We start from the raw sequence: 25317 nt of genomic DNA, 5'->3' as shown, positions 1-25317 counted from the left end.
AGGTCTCCGCCAGAATACAACTAGACACTCTTGGATCACAGTCTGAAACTTCCGCACTTGCTCGATAAAGCAAACATTTTACGCTCGCGGCAATTGTCTGTTGCGAACAAAAACGTTCGATTTCCTAACAGCTGGGGCCGTACTTGCTTAGGAGAACTTGGTTGTTGATATGATGAACGTTACTGTAGAGTTCGATTAACGTTACACGGCAGCGCCGCTTCGCATTGCCTTTTGATTGTTGAAGAAATTTTCTTTTGTAGCAATGGAAGGCTTATTAATTTCGCCTCATGGTGTAATAGCAATGACAAATTGTTTTGCTACTAATTTGAATCCGATTGCAAGCTTGTCGAGTTCATCAGCAACGTCGATTGGCACTTATACAGTAAATTGGTCATCGTGAATGAAGTCGTTACCAATGATGAATAATGCTATTGCGTTTTATTTTCATTGTCGGAATATAATGAGACGAGTGTCGTACTCGCGCTCCGGGGAGCGATAGGATATTGAGTTTTGGAAGATTAAGTTTTTGGCTTGCGAGTCTTTCATTAATAAATTCCTTTGGGTTGATGTTTTTAATGTGTGAAATCTCATCGGCTTTCACCCGTCCAAGCTAGGAACAGACGGGATTTGGAGATTTATCGAGGTTTGGTCCGCTGTAACCCAATTGGGCACTCCTGGACTAATAAAAATTTGGAACTTGTTCCTATTCAATAGGTTTTTTGAAATCACAGTTCGAAAAGTGAGATTATATTAAGTTGTTAAGTTGTCTCCTCAAAAGTGTCGCATGCTTAGAGACCGTAAGGCTCTTAGAGTGCAGAACAGCGACCTAATGTCTTCCGGGCTATACTTAATTGTCCTCATTTTGACGGAAAACCAAAAGGGCCAGACTAAAATTTTGATGAATTCCCCCGTCCCAATGTGCTATTTACGCCCCAGTTTTACCGATTCTTCGGGTTTATTCTGTTTTGCGCCAAGCTTATTTTGCATTTATCTTGTACGTCGTCCCCCAGGAGCACGTGCTAATCAGAGCAACGTGTATTATCAAATTATACAGTTATTCAAGTTTTAACTGGGGGGGGGGGGGGGGGTAAAAACACTTTGAGGGGGGGGCGATTTTTTTCGTATGGCCTTTTCAAATTTTTGGTCCTCAAAATCAGGACAAACAAGTAAAGCCCGGAGGGCAATAAGTCCCACTGGTCTCTAAGGGTGCGATTCACGGAAACTGTTTTGTGGAGACAATTTCATGGTGTGAAGAGTGACTTTTAATCTTAAAAGTCCTCTGTCACCCCAACACCCCACCTGGCAATTTGGACTCGTCAAGCACGCCCAACCTACAACCTGGCATCGTTGCGTCAACCCTACCCTTAACTAGCTACGGAGCCAGCCGGTCGTTTGGGAGCAATTCGCTCGACTTTAGTCGATTATGCTCCTTGATTCCAGCAACGGTAATTGGGGGAGGTGTTTGCGGATTACCGCTCCTGGTCCACCTTTTTTTGACTATATTATCACAGAGAATAAAAAAGTTGAGCTTGCCCAATTGTAACGCGTAATACAAACTGTATAACCTCCAATATTTTCAATAAAATATTCCTATAATTGGTAGTATTGAGTTGTTTTCAGATTTCAGTGCAAATTGTTTTTGTCCTAAATAAGCCGCTTCAAAGATGATGGACTTTGAGAACGAGACCAGGGGTCTCAGCCAAGTGGGAACTGGTGGAGCGATTCAAAAACGCAACGAGAAAGGTGAAATTACAATGGAAAAAGTGAAAGTTGCCAGATACGTAGCCGGAAAAAGGTAAATCCTCTATGTATCGTCGAAATTTTTAATTGCTCTCCAACGAATTTTGATACATAGTTTAGTGTTTTTTGAAAAAATTTGCTTTACAGTTGTTTTGATTTTGCTGGAAAATTCAAAATCGGGATGAATTGGTGAAATGTGAGGGCATTAAGAGTCCGAGCAGCTCAGAGCTTTAGTAGGCTCTAAGGTTCAGGCAGTAAGGTTCACCAAAGTTGCTCAGGAATGCTTGAGGAGGCAGATCAAATACCGATCTTGGACCGCCGCCTCCTATTTTTTAACCCCCGCTCCCACAAATTTTACCACTTACCACTTCCCCGCTTTTACCCGTCCTGTCCTTAAGCTAGCTACTACCAAAACCAACCGCTCGCCTGTCGCAATTCGTCCGTCGTTAGTCGGTTTATGCTTGAAGCCCTAAGAGAATTATCCATTACTGATTTCAGGCAGTAGTTCAGTGTTCTACGTAGTTTACAGTTTTGTTGGTTATATATATCTTTTAACGAACTCTTCCCCGTAAATTTTACGCCAATCTATATTGGAGATTTCGCAGAGAATTTTTGGCATTTTTCTGGAGATGGTGTCAAAAAACTGATCGGTTTCAGGCCTGATTATGCTGTCAATTCGTCAGATGAATCCGACGAAGATGGTTTTAACTCCAAAAACGCCGAGGAAGTTGCTGCTGTTGGAGCTACTGGTGCTATTTTAACTTCAGCGAGAATGCCGTTGCCAAGAACGTCTACAGAAGCTGCCGATCCTCGACTGAAACGACTGTACCAACATATTCAGCACTCCTCAAATTCAGATCCGTCGAGGTAATGGAGATTTAAAATAAATATACGTGACTATTTTCTATGCGCAAGTTTGATTGTCTTGACCACCATGTATTGCAGAATTTTGGTGAACTAATCTACATTGAGGAAATATGCACTATGACCATTAATTCGCTTCTTAAAATCAAATTTGCTGATAAAATTTATAGAAACGCACAATTGAGGTAACATTGACGCTGTTAACAGGCGGAGGCCTCATCGGGAAGTATTTGAGCCAGAAATAATCAAAACAGAGGAAGAAAAATACAAGCCAAACTTAGAAAGATCTCGTCCTCAAGAACTAGCTACACAATCTAGAGGTCGTAAAAACAGTTCGTCTGAAAGTAGCAGCGATGGGGATCAGCGGAGGCATCGAAACGACAAGGCAGATAGTCGTGCAGCAAGAGGCCGGCATCCAGAACCAAGCGATGATGAAGAAGAACCTAACGAAGAAGTGAGTCAATCTGCCTTTCATAAACGATTTTTATATTTGGATTTTGACGTATTGCGGTACAGAAATATCGTATAATTAACATTACTTATATAAGTGTCGATCATCTCATTGAAAATATCGATAACGGGGCTTATTCCGCTAGGATGAATTATAAAATTGAAATTATCAATTTTGTAAAGAATTATGAATGAAAAATGTCAGGTCTATTGCTCTAGTGATCTGGAAGCTTCAACTCTTGAGACAGTTTATGAACTGAAAAGTGTGATGTTACAGTATCATTTTAAAAGATTTATATTCACATAATCACGTTTGGTTTCAGGACCATCAGCAGCGGCGAATGAGAATGATGCAGAATGCTAGATTGCGGAAACAAGAAGACGAGGTAGCTATGAGTTTGTTTGTGAACCGGTAGTTAAATAGAGCCCTCAGCTCAAAATCTCAAAACTTTAGCAGAATTTTGGCGAATATATATATATATATATATATATATATATATATATATATATATATATATATATATATATACTCCCAGTTGTCAGTGTTTTTTTGATAGGAGTTTTAGATAGGAGCGGAAAATTGTGACAGTTTGCTAACTGGTCTCAATTGAAAATTAAGACCAATGTCTGCCACCATGATCCGCTGTTAGTATGAGAATTTATAATAGTAATTTCACGCTGAAGTACTAAAGGGAGCGATATGCGAGTAAGTTTTTTTTCACATGCGGCAATGTGACTTATATTTCCATGATAGTTCTCCACGGTTACTACTAATGTTTATGCCTTTGTTATCATGATTTAGGGATGCAATTGTGTGCGTTTGTGAATAGCTTGTTTGTGTGTGTTTCTGAATAGGCAGCAAATAGTTTTTATGAATACACAATTTGGTTTCAAAAAATATTAGTTAATTTTTGAGTTTTGCCCGTATTCGTTCTTTTCGTTTTCTTGTCACTTAGTATCAATAATGACAAGTAATATCGCTTTTCTAATATGGTATTAATGAATTTAATGCTTTCAGTTTATAGCTAATAGTTTCTATGACTGCAACATTAATTGTTTTCAAAAAAAAATAATGAATTTTTAATTTAGCCCGTATTTGCTCTCGTTCTTTGTTTTGTCACTTAGTGTAAATAATAACACTTAAAATATCGGCTTCTTTGTGTGGTATAAAGAAAAGTCGATGCGGGTTAATGGTTTCAGTTCATAGCTAATCGTTTTTGCGACTTTACCATTACTTTTCTTTTTTTATAAAAATAGTGAATTTTCGATTTTTGCCTGCTGCGGTGTCTTATCACATAAATTAATTGATGAAACGTAGTTCAACTGTTTTGAAGTTTTTTGTCGATAATTAATGTTAATGACCTGCGCAGTATGTGCCTTCACAAATTAAGAGTTTTTGTGCCTTGACGTATTTATTGTTCTTTTTTTCTCGACATTTAAGACTTTTATGACAAGTTTGATTAGCGTTCTAGTGTAGCGTAAGGCAATCTTTTTAACGTAGCCAGCTGATATCTTTTATTCACATGATTTGACTCATCTTTCTGGAATATGAGTTTGAGTTTTACCCATTTTTGCTGCTCTTGTTTTTGTCGCTTAAGCTCAAAGGTTACCGGTCTCTTCGGTCTTCTTTTGAGTTAAAATATATGTTTAGTAGTTTGTTTATATTGTTTTTAATTGCTCCTGAACAAAATTTGTAGCAATTATATTAGCCCTGCGGTCTTTTTCAATGCGATTTTTTGCTCGAACGATTTTTCGTCTGACCCATTTGACCTTTGTCTTCAAAGACAGGATGAAAAGATGGCGCTCATAGGGCATTAAACTCTCTAAGAATCTTTCAGCTCAATCTTTTCCAAGTATGCAATTCAAGAAACTATTTTGGAGACGTATACTCATGGTGTGAAGGGCGGTTGATAGAGTTTGACACCCCACACGCGCACCCACACTTCATTCTTCTCCTGTCCCACATCAGCCAACCGCGCTCTCACTTCCACTTTGCCCCCCACAATCCCCACCACTGCTCATCATTGAGGCCGCAAGGACGTGGAGGGCGGTTCTTAGAGGTTGAAGACCCCTCCACTGTTGACATCCCCCCCCTTCTGCCCCCCCCCCCCGCGCTGTTAACCCCAATTGCACCCCAATGTTGACCTCCATCAGCCCTCGGTGCCCCCCTTTTCTAGCTACTGACGAAATACCGCTCGCTAAGAGCACCCAAATTTTGCAATTTTTTGAAGCTTTTTAAAAAATTTTTATTTTTGAAAACTTTTTTATCAACCCTATGTGTCAGAGAATCCCCTCTAGGTTTTAATATATGATTATTGTATAGTTTCTAGTGATAATGGAATGGTTTCAAGATTTTAACGTCACGAATTTTAGCATTTTTTGACAAAACGTGCAATTTAAATTTTTTGACATATTTCCTTATTCAGGTCTTTCCAGACCCAGGGATCAGAAAACATCCTAAGGGGCTTGATAATAAGGTACTGACAAAATTTTATTGGCTATAGAATAGGTGTTCAACTTTTTAATGTAACAAATATTAGCAATTTTTTGATAAAACTTGCTTTTTTCAAGTTTTTTTTCGAAAATTTGTCGTTTTTTAGGTTGTTTCAGCCTCAAGGGCCAAGGAACCTCCTCTAGGGTTTGAAAATAGGTTACTGTATAATTTATAGATGTAATGGAATGTCTGGCAAGAATTGCAATTTTTTTATGTTTTTCAATTCTTTCCGGTACCAGCGGCCCTGAGACCTCCTCCTAGGTTTGATAATAAGCTGCGTTATAGTTTCTAGAGTTAATGGGATGGTGATCAATATTTTTTATGGATCCAGTTTTAGATTTTTTTGGGATAGATTTTCAAATTTCGGGAATTTTTTATTTTCCAAGTGTATGGAAATTTACGAGCCAGTGATACTATTTCAGTCTTCAATCAGTGATACTGGATAGTCTCTTGAGACAATGAAATTGTTCTTAAGATATTAGTTTATTGAAATTTTGCAAGGTTTTGTTAAAATTAGCATTTTTCAAATTTCAATATTTTTTTTTTCATTTTCTGAGTTTAACGACCATTACTGGCCAGCGACACTTTTCAAGTCATGGAGAAGGGTTACTTGATAGAACTTTCGAGACAAAAAATAGTTTTGAATTTTTACTTCGAAGTTGAAAACCTTTGTTTTAATTTTGCCTTTTTCGTTTTTTTCCTATATGATTTATTTACTAACAAGGCGAGAAAACTAGAAGTTGCAGAGTCGAATCTAATCAGGGAAAATATTCCTATCTCTCATTCTCTCTCTGTCGGTTAGCGTTTCTTTAGTTCTTTTTCTCGTTCATATATATATATATATATATATATATATATATATATATTTATATATATATATATATATATATATAAAATCTTTGTTGATGCCGCACTTCAGCTGCAGCTGCTGATTTAATTTCGGATGTCATTAATTGCTCTCAAACGAAGTTTGTAGCAATTATATTGGTCCTGTTGGTCTTTCTTATGCGATTTTTTGCTTGACTGATTTTTTCTACTGACCATTTGACTTTCGTCTTCAGAAACGGGATAAAGAGGTAGCGCCCAGTTTGCATTAAGTGCTCTTAGAGCCGTTTAGCCCACTAGTCTTCAAGGATGCGATTAACAGAAACTGTTTTGGAGATTTATACTTATGGTGTCAAGAGGGGATCTTAGAAATTGATCCCACACCCCATCCACCCACCACCCTCACAGCAGTCCCCCCCAATCCACTCTTGCAACCCCGCTGTGGTGCACCCCCGCTGCGCTCACCTTACGCCCCTTCAATTAATCTAAAGCTAGCCTAACTTAACCGTTTTTGCAAATTTTTTAAATATCAGTTTTCTATTTGATTTGTTTACTAACAAAGCTAGAAAACTAAAAGTTGAAGAGTCGAATCAAGCTAACGCTAGCTTCAATAAACTGTAGCTAGCTACTGACAAAGCCAACTGCTCGCCGGTCGTTTGAGAGCAATTCGCCCGACGTTAGTCATTTATGTTTTTACTTTGATACCCTTTTGATAATAGTATTTGAGATTTTTTAAATGTAATTACTGTCTTTGCCTCTTGGTGAAAATAATAACATGTTATCTGCTTTCTCAACGTAGAATATTATGAAGAGTCAATCATTTGATGTCATTTCTTTCTAAAAATTTTATCAGATTATCTCATTCCTTTTGTAACCTTCAATTTTCTAACTTTGCCTCCCATTGATTTTTCTTGACCTTAAAGCCGGCAGTTTTGCGTTCATTGTATGCATGCTTTCTAATGATCCAAATTACGTATTTTCGAAAATACGTATTTTTGATTTTTGAACTGCTTTTTCTAATTCGTCGGTTTACTTTCTTGTGTAATATGCGGCATGCTAGATTTTGAATTCTTTTTCTCTATAAGTTTTGATGGTAAGTTTGATTGTTCACTCAATTCTTTGGTTCGAAGTTCAGGTCTCTTTCTGCTATGTATATAATTCGTCCTCCCTATTTCCGTTACAACCGGTTGATCACGCGCATAGAAGTCAGAGTACAACTCTCGTTGGTGACTTTCACCGGCAACTGAATTTGTGTGCATCACATACTTGATACCCCATAGTAGAAGCATGGTATAGGTATAGGTCAATGTGTAATTTTTTAATCATTGATGACTTACCTCAGTCTATAGAATGACTATTATGACCTGCGAATTCTTTTTCGAGCTTTTCTTTACTCTTATTTGCTTGAAGGAACTTATCCTTAGCTTTTTGTGCACGTGTAAAATTAAAGAATAAATTAATTTTTTTAGACTTATAATTTAAGTTCTTTTTCATGAATTGACTTCATATATTAATTCTCCTGAGTGGTTTTACTATGTACGAAGTATTTGACTGGCGAGTTTTGTTCGAGAGAGACGGCTCTTTGAGTCGTTTCCGGAGTTTTCGGGTTATGTTTTGTTTACTATTCGAAGAATCTGAATTGTATTTGGGCGCTTCCTTTTCAAGATCTGTGCACACATTTTCATGATTTTTGAGGTCAAATTGAAGTGATTATTTTGGTCACGCCGAAACAGGAAATGGAGCGAAAAAGCAAGTAATTTTAGATGAGAAATTTTATCGCTCTTGTTTGAAAGTTGAGTGAGAAAATGGTGTTTGAACAAAGTTCGCTTTCTCGCTGCTGGATTTTTGTTCACATGCGGCATTATGACATTGATCTTTGTTTTTCGAATTTTTTAAGACAGTTTTTTTCTAAGTGATATTTGCAATTCATTCATAGTCCTTTCTAGGTCTAGTTTTTTGTTTGGTCAATGAAAATTTTCTGAATTGTGTCAGGACTTATCCAGCTCATAAAAAATTTATTTAGCTTAATTTCATTTTGCCGCTTGTCTGACTTTTTCCGTGAAATATTTGACTTCTCTAGGCTAGTTCTTTTGTTTATTCATTCTGTTCAAAGTTATTTTAAACACCAGTTGCGCGGTAAAGCAATCTAAAATTAACAGAATCAGTGTCAAAAGACGGAATCAAAAACAGAAACGGGATAAATCGAATATGCCCAATTTTAGATGCCCACTACTTAAAGTTTGTTATTATAGGTCTTAGGTATTATCTCTAATGCTTATTGGGATTGATTTGAGCCACTTTATCCTGATATTAAGAAACGGGAGTATGTCTGACAACGAAATGAAATCAAAATAGTTCGCACTTTAAAAATGTTTTACATCAATCAGTTTCCATTTTTCCTGTTCTTTCAGTCCCTATCGGCGTTTTGGGGATCAATGGCGGCTATTTTCTGGCAATCTACTGGGTGTGTTCTTTTTATAATTTATACTTTAAATAAACCAAAACACTATCGCAGCTTTTTTCGGTAGTTTTTTTTCAAAAAGTTATGCGAAAATTTAATGACAAGTGAACGCTCTGATTCACAGTACAGTCACTATTCAGAAATCTGGATGTTAAGTTTTCGAGGAAACAAAATACCGGTAATAAATTTTCTGATAAGTTTTTTAAATAATTCTCATTGAATGGATTTTGAGGAGTGTTGCGTAAGCATGCAGCTTTTACAATGAAAATAGTTCACTTCATTTCGCCGATTTGCCTTGGTTGTTAAGCTAAAAAATTGAGAAGAGAATACTTTTGATGCCTTATTGATTAGCGTTGGACTTTGATTCAACTGTGTCGCCTCAATTCATGTCTGTCCAGATCACGGCATTATCAATTCGTACATGCTAAAGTAATTCTCTTACTGATAATGCTAAGAGACATTGCAAGCGCTCTTTATTTTTTTTACAGCTTACTTTGTACTTTTTACTATGCAGAAAAAGCACTTCTGTTTCGTTATGAAAGGAATACCAGACGGTTGCTAGTGTATGGTATTATAGTAGGATATTATATGACTTTCTTTAAATGTTTTAAAATGACCAGTATGCCAACTTCACAATTAACTCCTTATTTTGACCCGTGTTGCCTGTTCTAACTAATTAATTGTTGCTAGGAACTACTGGCAGTTGAAGACGAAGATGAGGATAAAAAAGCGTTGAGTAGTTATCCGGGTGGGGCAGCAGAGGGCAACAGAAGTGGGCGATCGGGGCACCACAGTGGAGTAAAAAGACGAGAATCCTCCTCAGATGAAGCCGATGGTGACTCTGAGTATGAAGACATGAGTTCTTCCGATGAAGACGACGATGGTCCATCACGTTTGAAACCTGTCTTCATATCCAAGTTTGTTGATGTTGAAGTACTGCTTCTGCCATCATTGAACCCTTTTTCGAAAGCATATCGGGTTAAAATTGGAAGCTCATTTTTTCACTGCAATCGACGTTTATATTCGGTGTAGTATTGTATCTTAGCAGTGTTTGGTGGACTTTTGTCGCAAACTGTCATTGTCAAAATCGTAATCATGAGAACCATCATCTTAGAACTGTTCTCAGTAAAGATTGATGTGATTAAAAAACGCCATAAAGAGGTCTCATTATTAATTGCTCTCAAACGAAGTTTGTAGCAATTATATTAGTCCTGTCGGTCTTTTTATGCGATTTTTCGCTTGACCGATTTTTCGTCTTTTGACTTTTCTTCCTCAAAAACGGGATAAACAGGTAGCGCGCATCGGGCATTATGTGCTCTTAGAGCTTTTCAGCTCTGTTTCAGCTCAAACTGTTATGTTAGCTCAAACTTATACTTATGTTGTGAAGGGCGGTTCTTAGAGGTTGAGACACCCCCCCCCCCCGTGGCCAGCTACTGACGTAGCCAACCGCTCGCCGGTCGTTTGAGAGCAATTCGCCCGACGTTAGTCGGTTATGTTTCACTTTCCCTTTAACTGAATATAAGCTGTTTATACAGATAGACAAAAGTATAAAATGGAGGACTACGGAATTGTTTCCAAGGACCTTTGTTATCTTGGTATTAACAGTTAAATTAGTTTGTTGTATTAATTGATTGAATGAACAAGTTAAGTGAAGTCGTGAAGACCCCATTAAAGAAAACACTGCTGCAGTCGAATTTCGCATTAATAATTCTTTGTTTTTGGCTTCATTTCTATAGATTAGTGGTCCCGACGTCATTGTAGTTTTCCTGGCTGCAGTGATTATCTTCTTTTGTATTGTAGGATCCTGTAGTATTCAGTGACGTCCGCTCAAACTGAAAGAAATAGAGTTTCGGCAAGTCTTCAATTTTGGTCATTTCTGAAAATTTTTACGAGTTGGAATTCCAGAGTTGTCCACCCCTTTGTGAAGAGACGGTATCTGGGTAACAATTGGGAAATATGAGCTCTTCAAGGGACCTTTAAGCTATGTACATGCAAAAATTGTTAGTGATAGCATTTTAACATTTATGAGGCAGAAGCGAGAATTTTGGGTAAATATTGGAAATGGCTCATTTCAAGTTTTCACGAACGCCACTTATCATAGTGTATAGATTAGCCATGGGCCCATTTATTAATAGGCGGGAAACGAAACGTACCTAACAAGCCGCCTGTCTAAAAAAACCGTAAAATGTATTTGTTAATTATTATCAATTATTTGGATCAAGAATTTCAGCCATCTTGTCTGAAGTTGTCAATTACGTATTGGTACTGAAATGCCATGCTATTAGGGCATTGGCGTTATTGAAATTAAGCATGCCAATCAATAGCGGTTGAGCAAGGTCAAATACTTGTAACATAATTTCGGTTGTTTTTTTGCTCAAACAGCGTTTGCTCGGCTCATTCAAGTGGCTTAATCTATAAGGGCAGCGCACAAAGTTTTATCTACTACTTGACGAGAAGTTCTGCATAGTCGTGCTGTTATAACGAAGAAGTTGCTTGAATGATTGAGGGAGAGTCTTGGATTTATTGGTAATGATAGACTGTGGTGAGTCAGTCTGTTTTTAGTCTGGTGATAATTCCAGTTGTGCTCGTGGAGCTTGCGACCTTGTTCCAATCTTGTGTGGGCACGTGCTATGCCTAGTTGTCGTTATTATTAATTCCGTTACTGAGAGAGTGCATTTTACCTGATTACTTTTGAATGGTTACTTAGTTATAATTTAACATCAACACAGTCTTTTAACATCTGTTAAAGTCCTTTAACATCAACACCGGTCGAGGGCAAAGTACAAGCATTTTTTGTTAAGAAGAATTCTAACCATCGCACTTAACTTTTGAATTGTGAGACCTAGGCGCCATAGTTTTTCGCGTGATAGGCTCCCCACTAAAGTTCAGAATCTTTCATTTGAGACATAAATTTTTGATTAAAAAATTTGTGATCTCAAAAAATTGTAGCATTGTAATTAGTCCTGCTGTTTTTTATGCATTTTTTACTGCCAATTTTTTGTCTGATTATGAGTCCTCAATACTGAAATGAACAGGTAAAACCACGAGGGCATTAAGTTGCTGGCCAGTTCTCTTAGAGCCTGATGCCTTAGTGTCTTATTAGTATGGGATGCACTTACTGTTACAGACATAGTTCATGGTTTGAAGGGCGGTTCCTTGGAGTTTGAACCACTGCTCGCACCGAATTCTCTCTGTTAAGCTTGAGCTCGCCTCCGTAAGCCGCAGCTAGCTACTGACCCAGCTAGCCGTCAGCCAGTTCTCATCGTGGCTTTTTTTACAACTAGACGAGTAGTTATGGTTATTGTTTTTTAATCGTAAAGTGTAACTGAAACATGAAGTATATAAGTATAATGCCGTACGTCAAAACAAGATCTTAGGAGAGAGAGAGAGAGGAGAGAGAAGAGCAAGAGAGAAAGAGAGAGAGAGAGAGAGAGAGAGAGAGGAGAGCGAGAACAGGATGACTAGGAGAGAGGGGGGAGAAAGTGAGCGATGAGAGAGAGAGAGAGGGAGGGAGGGAGTTTAGGTTAATTTGCTAAGCAAGAGAGAGAGAGAGAGAGAGAGAGAGAGAGAGAGAGAGATGAAATAGAGAATGAGTGAGATAGAGATTGAAAAAAGAAGGTCTAAAAAATTTTTTGCATGGAAATCTCAAAGCAGTTTTCCAGTGTAAACTTTGCTTTTCAATTAAATGTTATCGGTCTCAGTCATTAAAACTAGTAATACTGCGTTAAAAAGCATTAGTGACCTGAAGTAAATATTAGAATGGTAGCTATTTTAGCCATTTTGGAGCTGTTGGACGAGTTTACATTTTGATTTACTTCCTATTTTTAGACAAAAACTGCTCTTGTGATTTTGTAGAGCTCTTGATTTGATTGACATTAATCATGAGTTTTTTTTATTTAGAAAGAGGATTAATATGTTTGGCACTTCTGGTTGTGCTCTTTTAATATGTTTGGGACTTCGGATTGTGCTCTTTGCAATAAGTATTTGTGTTCGGTCTTCAATTTTAAGCTATCCAATGGTTGTAACTACTAGCAGTTGACATGTGAAAATTCATCGGGCAGTGCTCGTTGAAATAAATGATACATTTATTTTTGGTGTGTTCGTTGTTTGCCTTTAAAGCTTTTTATTGAGTTTTTGTCAAGTATGGTTTCGGTCAATGATCAAGCGGAAGTTTTGTAGGGGTTTCTTGGGAGAATATTTGCAATGAATCATTTTGGCATGTACAAAATTAAATTTCTCATTTTTTCTGATTATTTGCTGTTTTAGCTATCAGATGGTTGTTTTTTATTGAACTGCTTGTTTCACAAGGTCTTTTGCCGATAGCAACTTGGCAGTCGCCACTTCTAAAAGTTTAATAAGATCTTTGTGAGTTTTGTTATCAAATCGGTCTTATGTTGTTTTCTTCTTAGTTTTTAAGAGTGATTATTATTTAAGTGTGAGTTTTTTTGTAAAAAGTAGTTGTCTGGGTCCTCAGCCAATATTACTTCCAGTAGGTTGTCGAGTCTTCAGGCTATGTTTTTTAATTCGTCGTCCGATTGCTCTTGACTTTTGGCTTTTTGATTTTCTGTGAATTCTACCGTTCTGCATTTGAGTGTGTTTGTGGCGTCAACAACTGCTCTTGTGATTTTGTAGAGCTCTTGATTTGATTGACAATAATCATGAGTTGTTTTTATTTAGAAAGAGGAGTAATGTGTGACAGTTCTGGTTGTGCTCTTTTATGTTTGGCACTTCGGATTGTGCTCTTTGCAATAAGTATTTGTGTTGGCTCTTCAATTTTAAGCTATCCAATGGTTGTAACTAATAACAGTTGACATGTGAAAATTCATCGGGCAGTGCTCGTTGAAATAAATGATACATTTATTTTTGGTGTGTTCGTTGTTTGCCTTTAAAGCTTTTCATTGTGTTTTTGTCAAGTATGGTTTCGGTCAATGATCAAGCAGAAGTTTCGTAGGGGTTTCTTGGGAGAGTATTTGCAGTGAATCATTTTGGCATGTAAAAAATTAAATTTCTCGTTTTTCTGATTTGCTGTTTTAGCTATCAGTTGGTTGTTTTTTAATGTACTGTTTGTTTCACAAAGTCTTTTGCCGATAGCAACTTGGCAGTCGCCACTTGTAAAAATTTAATAAGATCTTTGTGAGTTTTGTTATCAAATCGCTCTTATGTTGTTTTCTTCTCTTAGTTTTTAAGAATGATTATTATTTAAGTTTGAGTTTTGTAGAAAGTAGTTGTCTGGGTCCTCAGCCAATATTATTTCTGGTATATTGTCGAGTTTTCCGGCAATGTTTTTTAATTCGTCGTCGGATTGCTCTTGTGACTTTTGGCTTTTTGATTTTCTCTGAATGCTACCGCTCTGCATTTGATTATGTTTGTGGTGTCATTTTTTATTCTTTTTTGTTTCGGCTTCTAAGTCAATTAAGCGATAAGTTTATTTTTTAATTACCTCCATTGACAAACCGTTTTTGGCTATCACTTAATAAAGTTTAGTTTTTAAGAACAATTATAAATTAATGGTCTGTTGTGTTTTTAAAGTGAGCCCTAAAAGGGCGCTCTGATACTACGAATTGGTTATTTAATTTTAGCAGAGATTTCTTAGAACTATTCTTAGAGCATTCTCATGTGTCATATGAGAATTACACCCAGTGTCGAACCCTCAGGGTTCCAGCATTAACAGGCGCTCAATTTGTATTTTCCTTCATTCTTTGCTTGTTTCAATTCCAATGAAGATCATGAAGGTCTAGCGCGGCTTTTTTCCGGCAATCTGTGGGCTTTTGTTTACTAAAGGAAAAAATTACAATTAAAGTCTTTTCTTAACCAGCTAAGTTGCCATTTAATTCTTAGGTAAAACTGACTTCGTGATCTTAATAAATGCTCTTGGCGAACAGTTGACAAATATAAGTGCCTATGAATTTATTATATCGAGTGTCGTGCATCCAACAGTGATGCTTTTCGTTGCAGGCAAGATCGGCTATCAACCAAGGACAAAGAAAAAGAAAAGGAGGTTACCCGGGCTAGAGAGTTTGAGGCAAGGCGGGTCAAGGAAGAACGAAGGCGAGAAGCACTCAGGGTAAGAAATGATTACAGCTTAAACAGATTACTTTGTCTGAAAACAAGGCATTGAAAGTCTTGTATACTGGTGTGCCTGTTGATAGGCCAAAATAGTTTAGACAGCTTCTCACTTCGCAAGGTGGTAGAATCTTGCAGAGCTAGAACTCACATTGTTAAATTAAACATTTTATCTCCCACCGTTGACGTTTATTTTTTCTACACCACTGTTATGCACAGTAAATATTGTTGAGAGGTCGCGAAGAGATTTGAGTAGATAGGTTAAATATTGTTTAGTTGTGTGGTGTTGCTTAGATTGTGGAGCAGATTCGAAAGACGGAGGTGGAAGAGAGAAAAGCGAACAATGCAGGAGACGGAGTCAATGATGATTTGGAGGCCATTCGAACTGATGATGAGGATGTTGAGGAAGCATACGAGGCATGGAAGGTGAGAATAAAAACTATCACATGTGACTCGCTGACGCGGAACTGTTGTGATCAAGAATTAAAAGCTTAGCATATGAAACAATTGACTTGAGGTTCTAATCTGAAAATATAACACCATTTGAAACAAGCACACATATTTATGCCATTTTCCTTGTATGTGCATCAATCCACTGTCCTATATAAACCGTCTTCTTAGAAGTGCTGGTATTACATAGTACTGCATTGATAACTTTCTGCATAGTCTTCACTGGTCTTATAATGTATAATTTTCTGTGTATTTTCAGGTGCGTGAGTTGAAGCGTATCAAGCGAGACAGAGATATTAGAGAGAAAATAGAGAGAGAAAGAGATGAGGTTGAGAGGATCCACGAGATGACGGAGGAGGAGAGGAAGCTCTTCTTCAAACAGAACCCCACCAGAGTCACCAACAAACAGCCCAAGGGCAAATACAAGTTCCTCCAGAAGTACTACCATCGTGGTGCTTTCTACCTTGTTAGTTATCAATGTTGTGTTTCACTGGAATTGAGTTGCAAAAGTTGCCCAATCCATTCATAGTTCATTCTAGACCTAGTTTTTTGTTTGAAACAAATTTCCATTTCTCGCTAATGGTTTTTTGTTCACATGCGGTATTTTGACATTGATTTTCTGTTTTTTTTTTAAAATCTGTTTTTATAGAAATGGTTTGCTCAATTCACTCATTGTCTGTTCCAGGTCTAGTTTTGTTTAGTCCATGGAAATTCTTCCAATAACTTCCAATAAAAATTTTTCGCTTTACCTTATATCACAGCTTGAACATTTTGCGTAAAATCTTTTTGACTTCGCTACGCTAGTTTCACTCTTTTCTCATTCTGCTAGAAGTGTTTTTATAGCTGCGAAGCTGTAAGCTGAACGAAGCTATATTGCAGTGCTCTTGGTTTTTACGACTCGAAGAGGAGTATTGGTTTTCTTAAGGTTTTTTTTTACCGGAAGTACTATTCGTTCAGACGATGTTTTGACCTAAAAGCAAAAGCGAGTAAAATTGCAGTGTGAACTAATTTTTTCTGAGCGAGAGAAGTTTTTGATCATGCGCTCCGTTTAGTGAATGACTTTTTGACATTGAAAAGTAGTTTTTGACTGATTGGCACATATAGATAACCGTTTTTAGCCGTTTTTTCGTCTAAGTGGCCTAGTTTTTTTGCTTGTAATTTGGTTCTTTGTAAAAATAATTTTTAATCGATGCTATGTTGAAATGTAAACCCCGGAAATTGATAGCACAGTATTTTGCATAGCCTGAAATTGCGTTTCAAATGCGAAATTGGCACATATTTCTTGATTTTTTAGTTAATTTTTGGCTTTTTTCTATTAATTTCTTCATTTTTGGATCTTTTAGCTGTTTTTTGTCAAAAATCAGTTAATATGGCAACTTCCCTTTGATAATTCATATACTCAATGCCTCTTTCTACCTCGATGTAATTTTGTTTCATAAAATTGTACATTTGCTAATCCGATTTTCGTAGTTTTTTGCCAATTTTTATCAGTTTTTTGTTTGTATTTTGCTTTTAATTACTAGAAATAGTATTTTGGGGAACATGAGGGACTTTAATTTTGTTTCAATAAAAAAATCAATCATTTTTTGTTGTTAAGTTTTTGAAAAAAGAGATAAATTTTTTTCATAAATGCAGTCTTAAATATTTTTTGACCACTTTTTTTTGCAAAATGTTTCATTGTTTCGTATGTCTGAATTCTGCTTTTTCTTGTTTTACTCTGTTCAGCAACTTGGATTTTTGTCTCGAATGACTGGTTGTCTTTTCTGTGTCTCGAATGCTGATCAATTAAATGTACTCGTTCTTCTTGATTTTCTTAAATTTGATTTTTAACTTTCAAAAAATCAAGAATTTGTCTTTTTGTTACGGTGTTCCTAACATTGTGTCCATATTCTTCACATTCTCGTTTGTATCATTCTATTTTTGTCCTGGCACCTACTTTTATATTCTTTATATTGATTTTTTCAGTTGTTAAAACATTGAATGAATTCAGCTTTTTCTTAGATCTTGGTCTCTTCGGTTTGCAATTGATTTAATTCAAAATAAGGCAGTACTGGGAGTTTGCTAGAAAGTCTTTTCCAACGTTTCTACTTTTTACTATTCATTGCAATTTTCTTCCGGGCTTGGTATTGTTTTAGACGATTTTTTGCCTTTGAATATTATTCTGTTGCTTTTGTTTTTCTATGATTAATTTAATTTTTGAATTAGTATGAAATCATGTTGTCTAGAATATAAACAACAAGGAAGAATCATGTATTTTTTTGTCTTAATTGCCGTGATTAGAAATCAAATTGTAGTGGTTCTCTGATTCGTAAGTTTGAGCACTCTTTTTTTAATAATTTTGACTTTCCTGTCTTCTTTGAAAGTTTTTATCTGCCGTTTGCTTTCGCGATCTTTTTGAGATTAGAATCATTAATTATCGGAGGGCAATTGATGGCCCTGTCAGCTCAGGCTATCAGTTTTTTGACCATCCTAAATTTTTCGGACTTTTTTAACGTTACCAAACGTTTTCAATAATAAAATTTTGCTGCTTTTTCTTTCTCTTGGTGACAGTGGTTTAAAATTCACCGATTTTTAGATCAGACCCGGGGAGGTAATGAGTTAATGGTTTAATACAAAAGGTAATGGTTTCATCTTTTTGTGAAGTTTTGGTGCTTCGAGTCGCTTCCGGAATTCTTCCGGCTATGTTTTTTGTTTCGTCGTCTGACGCTTTTTTCGTTTTACATTTGTTCACGCAGCAAAGCTGAAAAAGTCAAATTTTCTGAATGACTTCTTCCTCTCAGTAACGGCATTTGCGCGCGTGACTTCATTTCTCACTCGCTTTAGCAAAAGTTTTTAGGTTAATTGCGTGATTAGATTTTGATCATACGTGACTTACCTCACTCAATAAAATGACTTTTGCACTTTAAAACTTAAGTTTAGTTTGAATTTGTTTAAGGTCACAGGAACTCATGTGTGCAGTAACGGTCCCTAATAAGAGGCTTCTGCGGAATGAATTTTAACAAGCTATATTAATTTATCGCTGAATGTTTTTTTGCCTAGTTTTTTAGCGGCGTCGATTTTTTTTTTCGATTTAGATCTGTATCTGTTTCTATTTCTATTATATGGCACGCAGGTCTATTCTTTCTCAGCTATTCCGGCCATCTGCCGGCTATGTTTTTGACTGCGGTTGCTCAGCAAAACAATTCAATATGAAAAAAGTCAGTATCAAAAAACGAAATCAGAAATTGAAACGGGATAAACCCATAAAGCACAATATTAGATGCACGTTACTCGAACTTGTTCTTAGTTACCATCTCTAATGCTTATTGGTATTGATACTAGCCCCTGTGTGATTTCACTACGAAATAAGTGTGCGTTCAGCTCCAGAACGGCATCAAACTAGTTCGCACTTTAAAAGTGTTTGTACAAATTCATTTTTTCACTTGTTTCTCTTCTTTCAATCCCAATCTTGGTTATCGAATCAACGGCGGCTATTTTCCGGCAATCTGCCGGGTAAGTTTTTTAGAAGCTGTAAGCTGAGCGCAGCTATATTGCGGTGATCGTGGTTTTGTTTCGTCGTCTGACGCTCTTTTTGTCGTTTTTAATTGCTCTTGAACTCAGTTCATAGCAATTATTATAAACGTGTGTGTCTTTTTTTATGCAAGTTTTTGCTTGACAATTTTGCGCTTTTCTCCTAGAACATTCTATTACGTCTCAAATGACTTTTTCACGTTTTCGTTCATAATTTTTGAGTGATCTCTAGTGCTCCGAAGTAAGTTTTGTTGCTAACATAAAATCGGTTGCAGCATAGGAAAATTGAGTGACTCGTAGCGCAGTGGTTAGCGTGGTTAGTGCGGGTGGCCATGGATCGAGAGGTCAGTGGTTCGAATCTCGTTGGGGTCGAGGTTTTTTGCATCCATAAAGAAAAATTGATCTCTACTTAAGACCATGAATTAAATTGCCTCGCCTGTCCAAGAGCAATTTTTCCGACATTTGTCGGTTTGTTTTACATTTGTTCACACAGTCAATTTTTTTGAATGACTTCTTTCTCTCACTAACGGCTTTTGCGCGCGTGACGTCATTTCTTTCTCTTTAGCAAAAGTTTTTTAGTCATGTGCGTGAATAAATTTTGATCATACGTGACCTACCTCACTCTCTGACTTTTGCACTTTCAAACTTTAGTCTAATTTGAATTAGTTTAGGTCAAAGGAACTCATATTTGCAGTAGAGGTCGCTAATAAAAAATCTTCTGTGGAATGAATTTTAACAATCTCTTAATTTATCGCGGAATGTTTTTTCACATAGCTTTTTGAGTGGCGTCGGTTTTTTTAAATTTAGATCTGTATCTGTTGCTATCTCTATTATACAGCACGCATGTCTATTTTGCAGCTATCCCAACCACCGCACATCCACCTCACCTACCTACTCCCACCATTATCTACCTACGCCCACCTCACCACATCGAGGCAATCCCAACTAAAAATTGGTTGTTAACTCTGTTGCTTTTTTGCATTTTGTTATCTCTGAAATAGGTTTGGTTGGTTAAGAATTTTTGTTGCAAAAATGTCGAGTCGTTCCCTGTATTCTACTGGCTGTATTTTTAAAAGCTTAATTTTGTTAGTTCATGACTTGAGCTTATGACTTTTGTTTTCGAACATTGGTTTCTCTTTTAGAGTGTTGACTTCTGTTTTTGTATGATCTGCTGGTAATATTCAAGTTGAAATGATCCTTACGAGCAGTTTCCTTTCGACAACAGTTACTCCACCCTTTCCAAGTAAGACACCTCCCTCCAAGTCAACCCCCCCCCCCCCCGACATCGTACTCCCAACCACTCCCTCCGCCATCCACAGTCCACCTCACACCTACCTGACTTAACCAAATACATACCCCCAAAACCTGGCTACCATGACCCACCTGCATATCGCCAAACCTCCCCTCCTCTTCATCAATCAACGCCCGCCCGACTCAACTCCCGATATTGAAATTGAGTTTTGCTCGGCACTTATTTTCTTTTGATATTTGGGTGAGGTATGTTGAAAGGTTTATATTGCTAGACGCTTTCCGGTTATCGGTTTTTTATCTGGAGTAAATTTTTTTAATCGAACTTTGACAGCTATTTAAGAAAACTCTTTGTAAAATTAGCTGAGCTTCTCTCGTATTGTAATTAAAGTGCCTGTTACTCAAGGTTAATAGTTATTTTTAAAATTTTGATCCGATTACAGTCCTTCCTACCTATGCTGACTATAGACAAATCCCCTTATCTAACACCCTACAATCTATCTACCCCTCCCCCACCCCCTAACTACCTACTCCCAGCTCAATTCTTCCGACATTTGTCGGTTTATGTTTTACATTTGTTCACAGTCAATTTTTTTGAATGACTTCTTTCTCTCACTAACGGCTTTTGCGCGCGTGACGTCATTTCTTTCTCTTTAGCAAAAGTTTTTCAGTCATGTGCGTGAATAAATTTTGATCATACGTGACCTACCTCACTCTCTGACTTTTGCACTTTCAAACTTTAGTCTAATTTGAATTAGTTTAGGTCAAAGGAACTCATATTTGCAGTAGAGGTCGCTAATAAAAAATCTTCTGTGGAATGAATTTTAACAATCTGTTTTAATTTATCGCGGAATGTTTTTTCACATAGCTTTTTGAGTGGCGTCGGTTTTTTAAATTTGGATCTGTATTCGTTGCTATCTCTATTATACGGCACGCATGTCTATTTCGCAGCTATCCCAACCAACGCACATCCACCTCACCTACCTACGCCCACCTTTATCTACCTACGCCCACCTCACACATCGAGGCAATCCCAACTAAAAATTGGTTGTTAACTCTGTTGCTTTTTCCATTTTGGTATCTCTGAAATAGGTTTGGTTGGTTAAGAATTTTTTTTTTTGCAAAAATGTCGAGTCGTTTCCTGTATTCTACTGGCTGTATTTTTAAAAGCTTAATTTAGTTAGTTCATGACTTGAGCTTATGACTTTTGTTTTTGAACATTGGTTTCTCTTTTAGAATGTTGACTTCTGTTTTTGTATGATCTGCTGGTAATATTCAAGTTGAAATGATCCTTACGAGCAGTTTCCTTTCGAGAACAGTCCCTCCACCCTTTCCAAGTAAGACACCTCCCTCCAAGTCAACCCCCCCCCCCCCGACCTCATACTCCCAACGACTCCCTCCGCCATCCACAGCCCACCTCACACCTACCTGCACTAACCAAGTACATACCCCCAAAACCTAGGTACCATGACCCACCTGCATATCGCCAAACCTCCCCTCTTCATCAATCAACGCCCGCCCGACTCAACTCCCGATATTGAAATTGAGTTTTGCTCGGCACTTTTTTTCTTTTGATATTTGGGTGAGGTATGTTGAAAGGTTTATATTGCTAGACGCTTTCCGGTTATCGGTTTTTTTATCTGGAGTAAGTTTTTTCATCGAACTTTGACAGCTATTTAAGAAAGTTCTTTGTAAATTTTGCTTAGCTTCTCTCGTATTGTAATTAAAGTGCCTGTTACTCAAGGTTAATAGTTATTTTTAAAATTTTGATCCGATTACAGTCCTTCCTACCTATGCTGACTATAGACAAATCCCTTTATCTAACACCCTACCATCTATCTAGCCCTCCCCCACCCCCTAACTACCTACTCCCAACTCAATTCTTCCGACATTTGTCGGTTTGTTTTACTTTTGTTCACACAGTCAATTTTTTTGAATGACTTCTTTTTCTCACTAACGGCTTTTGCGCGCGTGACGTCATTTCTTTCTCTTTAGCAAAAGTTTTTCAGTCATGCGCGTGAATAATTTTTGATCATACGTGACCTACCTCACTCTCTGACTTTTGCACGTTCAAACTTTAGTCTAATTTGAATTAGTTTAGGTCAAAGGAACTCATATTTGCAGTAGAGCTCGCTATTAAAAAATCTTCTGTGGAATGAATTTTAACAATCTCTTTTAATTTATCGCGGAAGTTTTTTCACATAGCTTTTTGAGTGGCGTCGATTTTTTTAAATTTAGATCTGTATCCGTTGCTATCTCTATTATACGGCACGCATGTCTATTTCGCAGCTATCCCAACCACCTCACGTCCACCTAACCTTCCTACCCCCACCTTTATCTACCTACGACCACCTCACACATCGAGGCAATCCCAACTAAAAATTGGTTGTTAACTCTTTTGTTTTTTCCATTTTGGTATCTCTGAAATAGGTTTGGTTGGTTAAGAATTTTTTTTGCAAAAATGTCGAGTCGTTTCCTGTATTCTACTGGCTGTATTTTTAAAAGCTTAATTTAGTTAGTTCATGACTTGAGCTTATGACTTTTGTTTTCGAACATTGGTTTCTCTTTTAGAATGTTGACTTCTGTTTTTGTATGATCTGCTGGTAATATTCAAGTTGAAATGATCCTTACGAGCAGTTTCCTTTCGAGAACAGTCCCTCCACCCTTTCCAAGTAAGACACCTCCCTCCAAGTCAACCCCCCCCCCCGACCTCATACTCCCAACGACTCCCTCCGCCATCCACAGCCCACCTCACACCTACCTGCACTAACCAAGTACATACCCCCAAAACCTAGGTACCATGACCCACCTGCATATCGCCAAACCTCCCCTCCTCTTCATCAATCAACGCCCGCCCGACTCAACTCCCGATATTGAAATTGAGTTTTGCTCGGCACTTTTTTCTTTTGATATTTGGGTGAGGTATGTTGAAAGGTTTATATTGCTAGACGCTTTCCGGTTATCGGTTTTTTTATCTAAAGTAAGTTTTTTCATCGAACTTTGACAGCTATTTAAGAAAGTTCTTTGTAAATTTAGCTTAGCTTCTCTCGATTTGTAATTAAAGTGCCTGTTACTCAAGGTTAATAGTTATTTTTAAAATTTTAATCCGATTACAGTCCTTCCTACCTATGCTGACTATAGACAAATCCCTTTATCTAACACCCTACCATCTATCTAGCCCTCCCCCACCCCCTAACTACCTACTCCCAACTCAATTCTTCCGACATTTGTCGGTTTATGTTTTACTTTTGTTCACACAGTCAATTTTTTTGAATGACTTCTTTCTCTCACTAACGGCTTTTGCGCGCGTGACGTCATTTCTTTCTCTTTAGCAAAAGTTTTTCAGTCATGCGCGTGAATAATTTTTGATCATACGTGACCTACCTCACTCTCTGACTTTTGCCCATTCAAACTTTAGTCTAATTTGAATTAGTTTAGGTCAAAGGAACTCATATTTGCAGTAGAGCTCGCTATTAAAAAATCTTCTGTGGAATGAATTTTAACAATCTCTTTTAATTTATCGCGGAATGTTTTTTCACATAGCTTCTTGAGTGGCGTCGGTTTTTTTAAATTTGGATCTGTATCCGTTGCTATCTCTATTATACGGCTTGCATGTCTATTTCGCAGCTATCCCAACCACCGCACATCCATCTCACCTACCTACCCCCACCATTATCTACCTACGCCCACCTCACCACATCGAGGCAATCCCAACTAAAAATTGGTTGTTGTTAACTTTGTTGCTTTTTTTCCATTTTGGTATCTCTGAAATAGGTTTGGTTGGTTAAGAATTTTTATTGCGAAAATCTCGGAGTCGTTTCCGGTACTCTACTGGCTGTATTTTTAAAAGCTTAAGCTAGTTAGTTCATGACTTGAGCTTATGACTTTTGTTTTCGAACATTGGTTTCTCTTTTAGAATGTTGACTTCTGTTTTTGTATGATCTGCTGGTAATATTCAAGTTGAAATGATCCTTACGAGCAGTTTCCTTTCGACAACAGTTACTCCACCCTTTCCAAGTAAGACGCCTCCCTCCAAGTCAACCCCCCCCCCCCCGACCTCGTACTCCCAACCACTCCCTCCGCCATCCACAGCCCACCTCACACCTACCTGCACTAACCAAATACATACCCCCAAAACCTAGCTACCATGACCCACCTGCATATCGCCACACTTCCCCTCCTCTTCATCAATCAACGCCCGCCCGACTCAACTCCCGATATTGAAGTTGAGTTTTGCTCGGCACTTTTTTTCTTTTGATATTTGGGTGAGGTATGTTGAAAGGTTTATATTGCTAGACGCTTTCCGGTTATGGGTTTTTTTTTATCTGGAGTAAGTTATTCATCGAACTTTGACAGCTATTTAATAAAGTTCTTTGTAAAATTAGTTTAGCTTCTCTCGTATTGTAATTAAACTGCCTGTTACTCAAGGTTAATAGTTATTTGAAAATTTTGATCCGATTAGTCCTTCCTACCTATGCTGACTATAGACAAATCCCTTTATCTAACACCCTACCATCTATCTACCCCTCCCCCACCCCCTAACTACCTACTCCCAGCTCAATCCCACCTACCACCACCCAACGTACTGCCGTCACCTACCCACCTCGAAAACCTATCGATTCCTACTTACGGCACGAAACTCTAACCACGGCCTCCAACCCCCCTCTCCCTACCCTCTCCCAGCTTCTCACAGTCCCAAAGTAATAATTAGCGTCTGCATCTTGAACATTTGCTATAGTTTTTTCAAGCAATTAACTTGGTTTTTATCGCTATTTCCATATTTTTTTCGATAGTTCCGCCTTTGATAAGCTTTGGCAAGAGTTCATATTGAACAATTCTTCGAGTCCTTTCCGCCACTAAAGCGCTTATGCTTTTGCGGAAGCAAGTTTGTTTGTGACTTAAACTACCTAGAACCTAGTAACTGCTGGTAGTAAGCTGGTCGAAGTCTTTTTGAGCAGTTTTCGCCCTCAATAGTAGGCCTTCGTCCATATCCAATATAGACAACTCACACTACCTGCCCTCGCCCTCTCCACCAACTACTCTCCCCCCCCCATCCAGCTACCTCCACCACAAAAAAAACCTAGCTACCCTCCCACCTACCAAACACCGAGACCTCCCTTTCGCTCCACCTACCTACTCCCGCCCAGACTGACCCTTTTGACTTTTCATCCACCAAAAAGGATAAACAGTTAAGGCCATTATCGGATCTTTT

At 37.6% G+C, this 25317-nt stretch overlaps 2 protein-coding genes across 2 annotated transcripts in view; one reads left to right on the top strand and one right to left on the bottom strand.

The window, feature by feature from the left end:
- Positions 1–25317, bottom strand: part of LOC142336140 (uncharacterized) — a 483861-nt gene that overhangs the window by 393346 nt on the left and 65198 nt on the right. The gene's annotated exons all lie outside the window — the stretch shown is intronic.
- LOC142336979 (microfibrillar-associated protein 1-like) overlaps positions 1590–25317 on the top strand; it is a 25381-nt gene continuing 1653 nt past the window's right edge. The window contains exons 1-8 of the mRNA XM_075385980.1: positions 1590–1795; positions 2398–2607; positions 2812–3058; positions 3378–3440; positions 9525–9751; positions 14790–14898; positions 15192–15323; positions 15607–15813. Coding sequence (XP_075242095.1) covers positions 1665–1795; positions 2398–2607; positions 2812–3058; positions 3378–3440; positions 9525–9751; positions 14790–14898; positions 15192–15323; positions 15607–15813 — 1326 coding nt within the window. The 5' untranslated portion in view covers positions 1590–1664. The remainder of the gene's footprint in view (positions 1796–2397; positions 2608–2811; positions 3059–3377; positions 3441–9524; positions 9752–14789; positions 14899–15191; positions 15324–15606; positions 15814–25317) is intronic.

This window comes from Convolutriloba macropyga, chromosome 3 (assembly GCF_964194025.1).
Source record: "Convolutriloba macropyga chromosome 3, txConMacr16.3, whole genome shotgun sequence".
NCBI lineage: Eukaryota > Metazoa > Xenacoelomorpha > Acoela > Convolutidae > Convolutriloba > Convolutriloba macropyga.
This window is presented reverse-complemented; position numbering and strand designations above follow the sequence as displayed.